The sequence below is a fragment of the Geospiza fortis genome, unplaced genomic scaffold (assembly GCF_000277835.1).
Source record: "Geospiza fortis unplaced genomic scaffold, GeoFor_1.0 scaffold221, whole genome shotgun sequence".
Lineage (NCBI taxonomy): Eukaryota > Metazoa > Chordata > Aves > Passeriformes > Thraupidae > Geospiza > Geospiza fortis.
Window position 1 is genome coordinate 2,619,594 of NW_005054395.1, and position 16,426 is coordinate 2,636,019.

The 16,426-nt window shown below is 41.3% G+C and overlaps 1 protein-coding gene across 1 annotated transcript in view; it reads left to right on the forward strand.

The window, feature by feature from the left end:
* The window catches only part of HELZ (helicase with zinc finger), a 69,927-nt gene extending 58,863 nt beyond the window's left edge, over positions 1-11,064 (forward strand). Inside the window, 5 exon segments of the mRNA XM_031060931.1 lie at positions 1-16; positions 392-632; positions 1,788-2,292; positions 5,110-5,362; positions 8,468-11,064. The exon segment at positions 1-16 is cut by the window's left edge and continues 455 nt beyond it. Of these exon segments, the coding sequence (XP_030916791.1) occupies positions 1-16; positions 392-632; positions 1,788-2,292; positions 5,110-5,362; positions 8,468-8,799 (1,347 nt within the window). The 3' untranslated portion in view covers positions 8,800-11,064.
* The last annotated feature ends 5,362 nt before the right edge of the window (positions 11,065-16,426 follow it).

Sequence of the window (16,426 nt, forward strand, 5' to 3'; positions counted from 1 at the left end):
GGGACACTTTAGGTAGGTGACTTTTCTTTATTTAAATTCAGAGTGTGCAATTATAACTACATTGAAGTGAATATGAAGGAGGTATTTACCTTTTTCAGGCATATTGCTCTGAATTGGGTCATTGTTGGGTTAGTTTCCATAAGTAATGTCATTGAGCATAATTTGCTGCTTGAGGCATGTTTGAATATTCAGCACTTTATTAGAAGATTCATGTTTATATGATTTTCCATTTGATTTAAATAACCAGGTTATGCACTGCAATGCAGTTAGTGTATAATAGACCCTGGAATAAACTGTATAAAAAGTATTCTTTCTTTTTTTTTTTTTTCTGACATAAAGATCTTTAAAAAGGGGCATTAGATAAAATTTTTTTTTAAAACTATTTTTATAGATCGTATGCATGGAAATGTAGCTTTGGAAACAATAAGGCAGCAACAACAAGCCAGGTTACAGCAATGGAATGAACATAATGCCTATCTCAGTCAAGGCACTATTCCATATCAACACCATCACCATCCTCATCTACCACATCTTCCTCAGCAACCAATTGGATTACATCAACAGCAGCAAGTTAGGGCAAACTGGAAACTTGCCAGTAATACAGAAGATGAAACAGAGGCAACATATTCAAGGTATTTGTTTACTGAGTCATCAGAGCTTGTGTAAAATTGAGCAGTGGGCACCTATCTGTAACACTGTGATCAAGTACAAGGCACTTAAAGGTATTGCTTTTTGCTGCTGTTATTATGAAGGTTAAAATAGTTGGCAGGCTGACTTACAACTATGCTTTTATTATGTGTTATGCTTTATTCTGTTAGTATATTGGGTAGTAAAGCTGTAGTGGAAAAATATTTTTATGGAGCTTTTCAGTGCTGTATTTATGGAATGAGGAATGGATAGAGAGTAACAACCTTGTGTTTATATGAAAGAGGTGTCTGAGTGTAGTTAAGGCCTATTTAAGTTGTAAATTCTTCAATTTGAAGTAGCAGTCTGAGATTTGTGTGCTGGAAAAGAAACAAAGCAGCCCCTCCCTAAACACTGCTCCCCAGTGAAACCTGAACTTTTCTTCCTTTACAAAAAGCCTTTGCTTTAAAAGCAGATTTTTAAAAAAATGCTTGTATTTGAGATGGAACTTTAGGGGGCAAGAAAGGAAGCTGTTGAACATGAACAGAAAAATGGTTCCAGTGGTCATCAACTTTAATCATGTATATTGTAAAGGCTGGATTTTTAAATTGCCTCTGTTTACTGTCATCTCCCACTATGCTTTCTTTTCCATCTGGTTTGTTATAGCCATGGTAAAGCATCTAAATGACCTCTTAGTCGACTCTTTGAAGTGCTGAATTGAATTGACCTTTTGAAGAAGTTTAGAAAAATATTGTGCAAGTGAGGGGAGTCCCTGATTGTTCTGGCTTTTGCCTTGAAAGGGGTTAAAATTGTCTTTAACTATGTGAACTTTTTACTTTGTGTAGTAAAGCAGGAAATCCTTACCTTTAGTTGTCTCTTAAGAGATGACAAAAAATTGATTCTTCTGACTGGAAAGGAAATCTCAAGAGTTATTAAAACTTTGAGATGATTCAGGTGGGTATTTCATCCAGTTAATCCTCTTGCGCCTAATTTCTGATTGCTCAGTCACATCCTTTGAAGTTAGGGTCAGTAAGTGCAAAGATGAGAATACTTAAATTCAGTGTTCTGTTCTCTGAGTTTTCTGCACCTCAAAAAGAGCGAGATTTCAGCAAAACTTCTTTTTTTTTTTCTTTTTCCTTGCTGCATTTCTTGTGTTGGTGCAGATTCCAGGACTTGCTCCGGGAGCTGTCGCACCGCGATCCCAGCGAGAGCCGGGACGGCGCCGAAATGCCGCCCCCCCAGTCGAGACTGTTGCAATACAGACAAGTGCAGCCCCGGAGCCCACCAGCACTCCCTTCTCCTTCCTGCAACTCCAACCACTTCCCCAACTTCACTGAGAACAGCAGAGACATTGAACTGCCCACTAACCCAGCATTTCAGCAGCATTTACCCCAAATGTACAACCCCCCTTTCTCAATGCCATCCGAACACATAACCCCGTCTCCCTTGAAATACCTGCAACCTGATGGGTCCTGGACTTATGCTAACCTGCAGCAGAATCACCTCCTGGGGCAGGGCTTTCACTATGGAATACCTCCACTGCCCCACAGGTCGCAGCAAAGCCCTTTTATACAAATCCAGAATCATCAGCACGCAGTCGGTCAGGAGCCATTTCATCCACTCGCATCTCGAGCAGTTTCTGCTTCTTCGCTCCACAGCTTAGAAGAGGTGGGTGTTCTGTCTGCCCTGCACTTGTCCTGTCCTTGTAATATCAAATTGTGTTGTGAAGTGGTCAGGAATGCAAAACACCTCTCACATTAAATCTCACAGTGGGAATTTCTGTGAGGTGGAATCATTCTCTGCCTCTCTGCTGTTCTCCCTGAGCAGATCCGTGGTTCTTGTTGCTGTAGGTGTAAGGTTTTCTCTGCTCAATGGGAAGCCATGGCTTTTGAAATAGTACTCTGAGTTTTCATGCAGTCATTGCTCTGTGTCTGTGTGTGATTTATCTGCAGTGAAAATCAACCACAGCTCAAGTGGAAGCTCTGGTCAGTCAGCTGGGATCACCCATCCAGTTGACTCAGTGTTGAGCTGTGAATGTGCTTGAGTTCCAGCTCATAGGATACCACAGCTGTAGAGTTATTCCAACATGGTCCAAAACCTGATTTCATAATCCCACCCTGCCTGCATTAATTCGTTACAAAGCCATCCTGTGTACTTTGAGGGCTGTGTGTTGGAAATCAGAGACATCCAGCTGTGCTGCCTGAGGCTGGCTCCAGCACACCCTGCCACACACAGCTGGCTCTGTCACTCTCCATCTCCTCTTGTCCTGGGCTCTAAGGGGGTGAGCCAGCACACACAGCTAGGACAGGTCATGTTTTGAACAGGAGGTTTTAATCCCTATTGGAATCTGAGGTGCTGAGGAATGTATGATGTGCAAACATGGAGTATCCTGGAGCCAGGTTGCATTCCAGGAACGTGAGAATTAATATTCTCACTGAGTGCATGTACTCCAGTATTTGTACATAAGTGGCTTGTTCTGTGATGCATTTCTGTGAAGGTTTTTACAGAAGCTGGGGAAGGAGCTTTGCTCATTGCTGTCTCACACAATACATATTTAATTTGTTTATCAACTTCTGAAAACAGAAAATATTTAGTTTATGAGCCTGAGAAAAATAACTAAAATTGAATTTCAGTGCATTTTACAAATTTCTGTCTTACACAGATCCAGAGAGGTTAATGGAGTCCTCAGGCCCAGCCAGAGCTGTAGTAAGGTTTGAGTTTATAGACATTTAGAAATTTGCTGTCTCACTCCATTAAGTCATACCACCCTGTATAAAATCTAATACTTTGTGACAACAGTTAATGCTGTCAGTACAGCAGGATGTAGGAACAATGGCTTTTCAGCAGTAATAAACCAATAAATATTCCTATAGAGCTTGTGACAGTTCCTGCTATCTGAAGACAAATAGAGTGAGCCTTTATGTAATTAGTGCAAACTCAGTTTAGTTCTTATTTCTTCTTCCTTTCAAAATATGTGACAGAAATGCCAAATGCAGTAAAAGTGTTACAAGACAGAGATTTGCTTATAAACTTTCCAAAACTGCTTCTTCAGCTGGTAGGTAGGACTGAATGCACAAAGAAATCAAAATGGGGTTTTAGGTGTGTTTTTGACAGACAAGGCACTTGTCAGGGCAGATTTCTTGACTTTTGGTATCCTTACTAAACTGTTTCCTCAATCACTACTTAGAAAGCTGTTAATTGACTTGATACTTGAAAGCTTTTGCATGTGTTTAGTCAAACCAGATTTGAACTGCACATCAAAGGGAATACTGGATTTATTCTGTATGGTTCTGTACTTGCAAGTGTCCAGAACTTTGATAAATTCCTGATTGCTTACCAAAATAGCCCTTTTAAACTCAATGAATGTATACTTTCTGGGTTGATTTGGGCAGTAATTGATGACATTTTTGTTTGTTTGTTTGTTTGTTTTGTTGTTGAAGAATTTCTTTAGGCGAGTGGATTGACAGGATATCCAAGTGTTGATCCCTTAATTTCTGTGGCAACAGAAATAAGATACATAATAAGAAGTTTCCTTTCATGCACTTTTTTCTCCTGTTTGTTTTTTGTAGATGATATAGTAACAATAGGTGGATTCTGCAAGCAAGTTATTTAATGTTTATTTAGCTAATTTCTTGTCCCATCTCATTAGGATTTTTTCGCCCTTTACCAAGTCTTGATTTACCTCTATGACTTTTCTGTTATTGGTGCTCTTGTTAGACAGTGCAGATGGGTGTAAATACTGTATTTATTGTTAAAAATAAACTGTAATACAACAGACTTGCTTTGAATCTTGAGAAAGCTTAGAGGGCCCTTAAATCTGAACTCTTGAAGCCCACAGGTTAATTGATGGAGCTCCTGCCGTTTACATCTGCATGATCTACAGGGTTTATGGAAGCAAGTAATTTCTGTGGTTTCAGATAAAATTCTCTGCATTATTTCTCCTGAGGGCACTTGCTTCTCCAGAGCATTTGTTTTGTATGTACAAAATCCAGTATATAAATGTATCCTGCTTACCCAGATCCTGGTGTACAAGTCACTAATTTATCCTTTGGAAAAGGAAAAGCCATTTATTTTCCTGATTGCATTGTAAGAACATTTTTTTCTTGCTCTTCTGTGTTTCTGTGCTTCCTTTGCTTCATCTGTAAATGCTGGGTATCTTCCTCCTCACTGTGTGATCCAACACCCACATAGGAGTGTGAGATATAAAGGTTGATAAGAATTAAGAAATCCCAGTTGATGTTCTTTGCACTTCCTTTAAAATTCTCTATTTTGTGTGATCAAAATACGTTATCAGTGACTGCAGTATGCAACATACAACTTGAAATGTGTTAGTATTTTGGAAATGCAAAGAACTAGGGGTTTTTTGGTAAGACATTTCAGGGAGAATATTCAGTGGGAAAATAGTATTTGATACATGCAGTTGAATCAAAAGAGCAAAAGGCTATTTTATGGTTTGTTTTTTTTTTTTTTCCCTTTTGTTCACATTATGAACCAAGAGGACCAGGCAGGCCGTTGTACCAAAGAAGAATTTCCTCTAGTTCAGTCCAGGCTTGTTCTGAAGAATTAAGCACTCCTCAAGACAGTCTTGGTCAGTGTAAAGAGCTTCAGGACCACAGTAACCAGTCATCATTCAACTACTCCTCCCCTGAGCTGTGGGTGAACTCCTCCTCCTCTGCCCCGTACCCAAACATTCCATGCAACGGAGCCAGCAGAGCCGTCCCACCCCGGGAGCTGCTAGGTGGGTACAGCTCAGCTGCTTCCTTCCCAAAGCCAGTCCAAGCAAAGATTTCTGAATTTTTTGTTGTTATAGGTTTGCTTGGAATAATCACATTTCTTGGTGACATCCTGCTCTTCAGCTAAAAAAGCATTGCTGCTTCTTAGGCTTCTCCAAAAGCTCCACTAAACCCAGAAAGTCTCTTACAGTGGCTTCAAGTGCAGCTGAATTTGTGCTGGAAGGAGCTAAGGTGACTGGTGGGATTTATTTGCAAGACAGATTGATTGTTTCCAGAATCAGTGATATTTTGTGTTGGTATTACAGTCTGAGGGAGCAACACATAAACTGAATTAGTGCTCTCAGCGTTTCTCTAGTAAATTCTGGTACTTCATCAAAGGAGTGACGAGTTTAAATTCTCCCTCACCGTGGAAGAATCTCAGTGGAATGTGGCTTCCCTGGTGGTAGCAGCAGTGCTGATTGATTGAGCAGACAGAAACTAAATTAACTTTTCAGAGATGAAAAAAAGCTGCAAGGAGAGAGCTGGAGCAGTTCTTCTGTTTTCTGTATTTCTTCTGTTTATGAAAAACAATATTACCAGGATAGTACAGTTTCTTCCCTGTGATTTTGCTTTAAGAATCTCCAGTGGTAATTTAAAAACAAAATTAATAAAAATGCAAACAGTATTCCAGTGTGGATATTAAAACCACTTAATAATGTGGAAAAATATTTATAAGCTGGTTTTATTTGCCTTAAAAGATTTAATTGCTTTTCACCAAACTTTATAAACGTAAAACATCTTGTAATTTCATAGTAATTCTGAAGTAGGAACATGCAGAGTAGAATGAATGAGAAAAGCTCTTTATATCAGCAACAGCACTCAAGAATTAAATTCCTAATGTGCCTTTTAATTTCCAAAATGTGAAAATGTTATATTGCAAACCCATATTTATGGCAGCATCTTTCATGCTAAGTTCAAAGCTTCAGGCTCAGGGCACCTCCTTCAATCTGTTTCTATTTTTACTGAAAATCAAGGAGCTGAATGCACAGTATTATGTGGCATTCATCACTGAATTGCTCACACAGAGTTGCTCTCCAAACTCTGTGGTTATCTAAGAGGAGCTCAGGAACTCTGGCACATTTGGGTTGGGATCAGCCAGTCCCACATTTCTTTGCTTTAATGAAAAGCTTGAGAACCTGTTTGTGAGCAAAGTCCTCAGAGGACAGATGTGTATGCAAAAAGTACCATATACACACATTTGCTGTCAAATACTAAATTCTAAGTGAAAATACCAAGTTCTCACTGGTAACTGCATTTGCAATGAAATGGTTTTTATTGTAGTTAAGCATGGTTTCTGTTTTGTCGATAAATGCATATGAAACAGAGCCCTGTATCTAATGGTTCATGCAAACACATCTCCATTTTATGGCTGCTGTGGCTTTCCACATTTACAGCTCACTGCCTGTGATCATATTTGCAGCCCAAATGTGTTTTATAGAGCTAAGGGTTAATGACCAGTAACTGCTCTGTTCTCGTTACTGTTGGTTTTTAGCCCTGAAATAAAACCCCGTGAGAATGTGATGCTGTGAAATCCTGTCCCTGCCTAACAGGGGGTGACCCTGACTCCAGACTCTTCAAGGGCTGATCTCTCCTGCACACCAGGAGTGGCTGTGCCACCAATGTTGGGTTGGGTCAGGAGGGATTCATGGAGCACAGGGAGAGCTGCTGTCAATTCCTCTGGCTTGTTCTATGCAGGCACTTCCCCCAAAATTGCAATTTGAGAGTTTGATATGCATTGCTTTTTCTGTTCATGGAAAGAAAATGGTTTAAGTTCTCGTTCAAGATGTGTATTTCATATTTTTCCTTCTGTTAGACACCTCTACCACACACAGCTTTCACCTCTGGCCCTGCTTGTCATTACTTGTCTTCTCTTGAGTGCTGTGGTTATTTTGGGAGGTTTTTTGCTTGTGTTCTGGGCTGTTTGTTTTTTGTTGAATCATAGCAACCCTAGCAAAATTGCCTTGCTTGTGTTCTTTCCATATCCATTCTTCTATGGGTTGGTTTTGGGGTTGTTGGGGTTTTTTTGTTTTATTTTTTTGAGGGTTTTTTTTTTTGAGTGCTCTATAAAAAGCAGAAGCCTGTGTATGACCCTTCCAGTGAGAAACTTTATGTTTTTCTACTTTTGCACTCATTTGGTAGTACATTTTTGTAGATGCACTTAAAAAAAAACATTCTATGATTAAAGACTGAAATAATTACAGAATATATCTCTTGCCCAGTTCTTAGACTGTTGCAGATAGAACATGGAGCTGTGTTTCTGTGTAGTGTCTCTCTGGCTGTGCAAGACAGCAGAATTCTCCAGACAAAAGTAAGGGACCTCATTAGGATTCAGGAAATTCATTTGAAAGCAGTTTTATACCTATGGTTTAAAGCACCATTTTTCCTGATAGTTACAGGAGTTGTTAAATGTGGAGCAAGAACATATCAATTAGCAAGAATGCATTCAGCCTGAAATACCAATAATTAGTTGGTTGGCATTCAGGACTCTGAATTGCTGTTGGAGAATGAATTATATATGGTGCTGTAAATTTTAATTTTAGCCTATTAAGCTGTAAAGCAAGAAGAATGAAATACTCTTTATGCTGTCTCAGTGGATAAAGTGCTTAAATTAGAGTAGATCCCATTGGGAAGCAGCTTCCCTTCAGTGCACCCGGAGAATCCGCTGTGCGGAATTGCAGGTTTGGGGTTGCAGCTGTAGGGTACAAACACATGGGGGATGGGCTTAGTAATGGCAGTCTTGTGCTGCTGCTGCAAGCTCCAGGAGTTGGGAGGGAAGTTAAATCCTTCAGGGCCAGGCTGGATGGGGCATGGAGCAAGCTGCTCTGGTGGAAGGTGCCTGTGGCTCGGGATGGAGCAGGATGATCTTTAAGATCCCTTCCAACCCAGCCCATCCTGGGATTGTGTCATTCTGTGAACTCCATTTTCAGAGTGACTAGACACAGCAGATGGGTGCTGTGGGAGGAGGTTACCAGAGGGGTTAGGGTGGTGGCAGCTCTGCCTTTGGGCTTGCTGCAGGTGGATTGGCTGAGTCAGAGCCGTTCTTTGCTCCAACTCCGCTTTCTCCTTCACAGCTCCCCCGAAGGTGGCCAAGCCCCCGGAGGAACACCTGAAGGCTGAGAACATCCAGCTCTCCAACTCCTTCAACTACAACGTGCTCCAGCATCTGGGCCAGTTCCCCCCTCTGATGCCCAACAAGCAGCTGGTGGAGTCCAACAGCAGCAGCCCCCAGCCCGCGGGCGGCACCAAACCCGTCATGTCCTACGCCAGCGCTCTGCGGGCTCCCCCCAAGCCCAAACCTCCTCCTGAGCAGACAAAAAAGAACAGCGACCCCCTGTCCTTGTTTCAGGAACTTAGCCTAGGTAGTTCATCAGGTAGCAATGGCTTTTACTCCTATTTTAAATAATCAGATTATTTTTTTTAGAGAGAATTTAATTTTTATTTGTGTCGGTAGATCTAAGATAGTTGGGGCTTCACCTGTAGTTGCAAATATTCCCTTTGTTTATATTGGTAAATATATCCTCACTTAATTGCTTTGCTGCTAGACTTGCAACTAATTTTTTTTTAATTATATTCCATTATTTTGCATTTTTTGATGTGGGTCGGGTTTTTGGAAGTTTTCTGTAGGAAGACACACATGTGTTATTTTTTAATTTGTGTAATGGTAATGATATGTTGCATTAAACTAGCAGCTGAGAGATTACCTGTACAACTTGAAAAAAGGAAAAAAAAAAAGGAAAAAGAAAAAAAAAGGAAAAAAAAGTTTGTCTAAATTGTATTTAAGAAGATTGTAAGTAGCATTTACATTTATTCAATAACATTAGCATACTATGCTGGGTTTCTGTACCAGAAATGGCCAGTTAATGTAAAAATGTATGTTATTTCTGCTTAAATTCATTTAATTTTTTTTTTAATAAAGGTGCAGCATCTTCTAAATAATTTCAGTTTTATCAGCTTTTTTGTGAAGGGATGCTGCATTCTCAGACTTTTATAGTTTTAGATTCTGTATGATGTGGTATTGTATTTTCCATCCACTGTAGGGTAAAGTAAAGGCATTCTTTGCAGACACCTATGCCATTGTTTGGAAACATTCAGATAAAAGTATTGGTATACTTTAAAAAATAATAAAAAAATAGAAAAAAGAAGAAAAAAATTAACAAAAAACCCAAAAAAACTCTACATTTTATTTTTGGACAAGCTAATAATATAAGCTTGTTTGAAAAGTTAATTTGATAGGTTTTTTAAATGAATCATGAAGCTGAAAATAAATTTTTAGGTATGTTGGTGCTTAGTAGATTTAATAACTATTTTAAAAAAATGCGTGAATTTAGTAAAATACTTTTTTGTTTGTTTGTTTAATTTTTTTTCCACTATGCATGTGTAAATGTTTGTAATCTGGCTTTTTCCTCCCCTCTTCTCCAGTGGTATAAAGAATTGTGCCGCTTTAATTTTTTTTTTTTCCGGTAAAACTTTTGGTACATTATTTGATGTTTACATTAAAATGTGACATTATACAAGGAAATTCAGATATTTTGCTAACTGTTTTGTTTGAGGAACATCATTAAAGAAGAGATTTAATGTTTGTCAAAGCTGTATCCAAATTAATCTAAATCTTCTGGGGATGAGAGTGGTTACCAGGTTATTTATCTCCGTGAACCTGGCCCTTAAGGAATTGAGTCTGAAAAATTAATTATGGGATATTTAAAAAAAATTAAAGAAACAAATGTGAATGAAAATTCAGAAGATAAAAACTTTGTGGAAAAAGATTTCTGGTCTTGCACACTGTCCCTGCTTTGTGGCTGGAGAGCTCCAGAGGGGGGTTGTAGAGTTTCTCCTTTATTTCTCCTTAATCCTCCTTTTTACACTTGAAGTAACTTTAAATCTGGGAACTGGTTTACAGGGATGAGCTGGGTGTAGTTCAGAATTCCTCCACTTATTACCTGTGAGAATTGAAATTTTAGAGCTGTGAGGGGGTGATTTCAGATTTTTACAGCTGTCCATTGGACACCTTACTGGGGAGCAGTGGCTCTGCTGTGTTCAATCGGATTTTTGCTCTAATTACAATCAATCAGGTTCTTTTTTTTTTTTGCATTTGACTTCATGTGTTAAGACAAGGGTCATTATGTAATGGGGTTGATTTAAACTCAGTACACTGCAGAGGTTTGCATATAAATTTTTTATTACAAATCTTTACTGGGTTATGATTCAGAAACTTATCTGAAAACTTTTTTTCCTTCTTTTTGCTGTAAAGCAAAGCTCGTGTAACTCCTTAATTTATTTCCTAATGTTATACCAAACAACAATGCTGGGGAGGGGACAGCCCCTGCCAAGTTCTGCTCAGCATGTCAGCACAGGGCATGGAACCCAGAGGACCCAAAAACGAGGAGAGGCCAAATTCTGCAACCTTGAATCAAGCAAAGCTGCTGTTAAATGGGTTTTTGCCAAGCTGCTGGCTGCAGGAATGGGAAATTCACTGGCAGAGCTGAGGTGGGATCCAGTGGAGGGAGGAACAGGACTGGCAGAGCAGAGATGGATCCAAAGCACTTCACGTCCCCAAGTCAGCATTTTGTAATTTCAGGGGTTTCAAAGTCACTCAGTTCTATGGAGCAGCCTTTTGATTCTGTTCATCATTTAATATTTGAATATTAAACTAATAAACATCACTTGTTAATTTACTGTTATCTGTCAATCAGTTAAGGGGGAGATGGTTGCATCTCACCACATTTTATTCTGTTTTACACTGGTATTTTATCTACACTGAAAATATTACAGATAAAATCCCATTTTCTCAGATTTAGAATTTCAGTTCTTTGACTTTATGAAGACCCCAGCTGGTTTTGGTGCTAAATTTTCATAAGTGCTCTCACCCAGGAATTTGAGGATGATATGATAGAGATGATCTGACTTAACAGCTTTGGCATGAATCATTTGGATTTCTTAGAGTTCGTTTTTTTCCAAAAGATTATATATTTTTAAATGTCTTGTCTGGCCATTGTATGTCACATATACAGCCCTGAGTGAGATCTTTGGTTTTTGAAGCAGATTATGCAATATTTATTGAAGTCATGTTTAGAAAACCCCAAAACTGTATTTTCAACTCTCCTAGGGCTTCAGTCAAACTCCTGTTAAAATGAAATTAAGCCTTACAGATGGCTCCAGTGGGCACTGCTCAGGCTGCACTGTAAATATGGACCTGTTGCAATTACAGGGAAAATTCAAAATTGAATTGTTGTAAATTATCTTAATTTGGGGGAAATGATTGGAGGCTAAGGCATGTGCACCCACTGGGTATTTGGCTCCTTGACTTTTTTTATGCTTCTGTTTGTGCCAAATCCCATGCTCCTTGTCCAGGAATAACCCCCCATTGTTATCTGTGGAAAATTTAAATGACAGATCTAAATTTACTAATATCAAGAATAATATCTGGTTTTCAAGATATTATTAAAGATATCAAGAATAATTCCTGGTTTTATTTTCTATAATTCCAGTTTTTGATGAGAAAAATCTGGATGCCTCATGGGAGGTTGTCAGTGTAATAAGAACTAATGAAGAATGAAGGGAAAGATTAAAAAAAATATTTTGATTCTAAGAAAAATATTTTTTTTTTACAATTCAGAGCCCAGAGGGGGTCACAGGGACAATCCCCCTCCATCCCCCTTTGTGCTCACCTGGCAGCTTTGTGTTTCCACAAGACAGCTCATAAATTGCTGTCTGGCATAAAGCTGGCTGCTTAGAACCAAGGCCCCAGCATCCATATTTTCTCCTGGAGGTTGTCATCTAATACAGTTTGTCCTGGATTTTTAATTGTGTGGGCTGTGGTGTTGCTGACCCTTTGCAGGATGTGAGTCCTGCCACTGACTGCGAACCCTGCGAGTGCCATTCCCTGCTTTGATTAATTAATGTTTTGTTCCCAGATTTGTCAAGTTCAGCTGGTTTTTTTTGCAGAGATCGTGCTCCATAAGCAATTCTTTTGCTATGTTTGTAGTACCAAGAGCAGTGTTTGACCACTCCAGATTTTCTTTTTAGACTGAGCTAAGGCATATCAGAACCTGCACATTTCCAGGGCAGTGAGCCCACAGTGGTTCACACTCTGCCCATATCATCCTTCAACTCATTTGTTTTGTTAGTTTTTAAAGGTTCTAGTTTTCCTAGAAAAACTGCAGACAATTAACTTGTCAAGACAGATGGTGATGATCTATGGTGCCTATAAAAATTTGCACATCGTATTCCTTGACATGAAAGATGGGCTATTTCTGTTGGTGTAGCAATACTTGCGCCAGTCTCTTCTTGCTGGCTGTGTCAGGGAGCAAGGGCTGAATCCTTCTAAATTTGTTTTTTTCTTTCATTCAAGAGAAGTAAAAGGATTTGCAGCAGCAGCAATGGAAATGTCAGTTCGGTGTGGGGGTTTTTTGGCAACTTTAGCTGAGAAATGTTGAGGAGTTTTTACCTCATTAAGGATTAATAGATGCTTCTGACAAATTACAGAACGCTCAGTGATATGAATTATCCAAGACTGGTTAAAAGATGTTGTCAGTCCCTTTTCCAGAAGATTTGGCTTCCTGCTGGAGGGTAAATACCTCAACAAGACCAGCTGTAAAGCCACTGAGGTGCTCCCAGTGAGACTGGTGATACTGGGCACGAAGCTGAGCCTTGCCAAACAGAATTGTGCTGCTGCTTCTGTTACGTAGAAAATAGTCCAGAAATCTGAGTTTATTCCCTTCTCTGCATTTCTTTGAAGAAAGCAGCAAAGCAGCTCAGTGTCTGATGCAGAGTGGGCATGTGTGATGTCTGCACGCCTTGAATTTATGTTCAATAGCTTCAGTGGAGCCCGAGCATCGATCAAGTGTCACAAAGCAATGACAATCTCATCCTCTACTTCAGTCAAAACAAAGTTGTGACGCTCTTTTCTTGTCCCTTGGTGACAATGGAAAGGGGAAATAATTGGAATGGATGCTTTTAGAGCAGATCCCACTGCTGTGTGTGTTTTATGGTACAGAGCAGCCTGATGTTCCTCTAGTTAAGTCATAAAGTAATGCAGTGTTCCAAGGGGCACTGTCCCACTGTGGGCAGAGGAAGCTCGTTTTAAATTAAGTTGAGGCTGAGGTTTATTCTCTAACTCTTTCTGACTGTGGTCAGGTTCCTGGCATGTGACTGCCCAGCTGCAGCTCTGGGCAGAGCCCAGGGGCTCCCTGGGAATCCCCAGGGCCCTCCCCAGGGCTGGCAGTGCTGCAGACTTCTGACACTCCTGTATCAGGTGTGCTCCTCAAGAGCTGGCAGCCCAGGTGAGAAAGTGTCCCTCTGCAGCAGGGCCAGGGATCTCACTGGAGGGGAGAAAATTCCCAGATCTTTGGGGCTTCCTGGAAATCATTCCCACAGCTGTCAGAGTGAGGAGAAAAAGGTGATGGCCACAAGGAAGTCACAGAGTGGAAAGGCAACAGTGGAAAAACAAATTCCTGTGCCCTTGCAAATAGTTTGATCAGGATGATCAAACACCTGAGCATCCTGCATGTGCTGGCTCTGTCTAGGTTTGGACTAAAGGAGAAATAGAGGTGTGTGCCAGGATTTCTGGGTGAAATCCTCTCTCATGCACCCATCTGTGCTGCCTTGTGTGCTGAGCTCTTCTCCCCCCACCTGCTGGTGCTGGGCTGTGCCTGCAGAACCTCGTTGCAGATGAAGGGTGTTCAAGAGCTCAGCTTGCTGCTAAACAGGCAGTTTTCTTCTTCAGGGTTGCTTGTCTGACACCTTTTCTGCACATTAAATTCACACAGCACAGCATTTAAAAACAAGGGAAGCAGATTCTCTCCACGCCTCACAGCCAATCTTACATAAACAAAAACCTTCACGTCTTCTGTTGTGATTTAACACTCGGGCTTTGGCAGACTGGAGCAGCCCAAATCTCAGCACTGTGGCTTGGGCAGTGCCCTGGGGCACCTCTCTGTGGCTCTCTGAGGAGGGGACAGGCCCTGGTCTTGGATTAAATGGGAGTGGCAACTGCCCTGAAGGTGTCCCTGGCTCTGGTAGTGGCAGGGCCAATGCTCAAGTTTTCGTGGTGGCTGGTGGTTGTTCCTTGTTCTGCAAATTGATTTGCCTCTCTCTCTCTCTGGTGCCTGTTTCCCACTTGGTTCTTTGGCTCTGTCCCAAACCCAGGAGTGCTCCTGTTGGAGGTGTATCAGCTGGGTTCCCATCCCTCTTTGGCTCTGGTGTCTCCCTGCTGGTGAGGACATTTCCTTCACATTTTCATGGTACATCCCTGAGGTTCTGGTGGCTCTTCCCTGCTGTTTGCTCAGCTGAGAGAATGAAAACTGAAACTGGTTACAGCTCCCCCTCCAACATTATATTCCTTTTCTTTTATGAAGGCCAATTACTTCTATTAACTCTCTTAAAACACATTATCCGCTCTGGCAGAACAAACCTGCTGCAGGAGCAGAGCCCTTCCCACCGTGAATACCAATGACTGATTTAATGGATGGGTCCCTTTTCAGCAGTTCTTAATATCTGGAAGAAGAAAATGAAGTTATCCATGTGCTTCTCAGTCTAGCAGGGACCATACAGAGCAGGGAATGATCACAAAGCCTTAGCCTGGAGCACAAAGAGAATAAAACTCAGTCAGTCTTAAGGGCTTTAGGAGGCATCTGGCTGAGCTGCCTGAGCTCTGGCTGTGGGTGTAGGATCTCGATGCCATGAGCTGTGTGTTTTCTCTGCCTCGTGAGTAAAGTGATCCCAGAGAGCTGTAAAACCTTGGATCCAGGCCAAAGCCCAGCACTTACCAGGAATCTTTCCACTGCCCTCCCTAGGGCTTGGATGAGGCAGATCAGGAGATGGGTGAGACCTTCCAGGGTGTGTTTATCTGAAATGTGCATGTCTTGCTCTTGAATATCAGGAAGGGCACTGAGTAGCATCTTGGCTGGGTAAAAGTTGGCCCATCAGGATGAGAACCCACCTAGGAATTACTTTCTCCCAGCAGAGATATTAAAGGAGAGGGATGGCACTTCAGAAAAGGTGTGGGTGAGTGAAGGGCTTCCCAGGGATGCAGGACCTGCCACTGCTGTGTGGGGTGAGGAACTCAGACCCTGTCCCCAAACCTTGCTTATCTCAACCCATGGCATGGCTGAGGTGATGATGAGGATGATGATGATGGCTGAGCTGGGAATGCTGTTGTTCCTGCCAGCTGTTCTGCTTGGATTAAACTTTGCTGTGTGGTTTGGATGTCCCAACCCAAGGTCAGCCACCCTGGTGGTCTCACTGACCACTTTCCTTTCTGTTGTTGCATGTAAAGGTTCTCCCTAGGGACTAGCCTCTGTTTTCCTGAACAATGAAAATGCAAATTCAGGATGTCAGCTCTGTACCCAAAAATAAGATTTCAAAACCATTTAGCATTTCAGAGTGGTTCTGTGACAACGTGAAGACTTGCAGTTGTCTCTCCTGATGAGAGACAGGCAAAGCTCCTCAGCTCACACTCAGATCTGAGCACCAGTGAGTGCTTCATCCCAAAACTTTATAATATATGTGTTATTTGTAGTGCTTTTCAACTTCAAAGAGCTTGGAAAACATTAATGCAATTTCACAAAAGGCTTCTGTTCTTGCTGCCACTCTGCTGATGGGGAAAATGGAGATGAGCCTGAGTCTGGCTGGGGCTGCTGGGGCTGAGCCCACCCTGACAGCAGGACCCAGGGCAGCCCCTCCAGCCAGCACAGCATTGCTGGGGAATTGCTCCACATGTTGGACATGCCATGATTTCAAACCTCTTCAAATTGATCAGAGATTTTTCTATTAGGAATTCTGGTTTTCTTTAGGATTATGAATAGCTAAACACAGAGGGAAGAGCACTTCAGTTCCCCTTTCTCCTGATTTTGAAATTGCCAGCTGAAAAGAGCACACTGTAAGCCACGCACTTTTTACTGCTTGGGGGGGAAAATGCTGAGCAGATTCTGAAAACTGAACTGTGAAAAAAAAAAGGAAGCAAAGAAGAAACACCCCACCTCTTGGTGCTGGGAGGGAGAAAAGGGCTTGGCTGGAGGGGCGGGGGGGGGGGG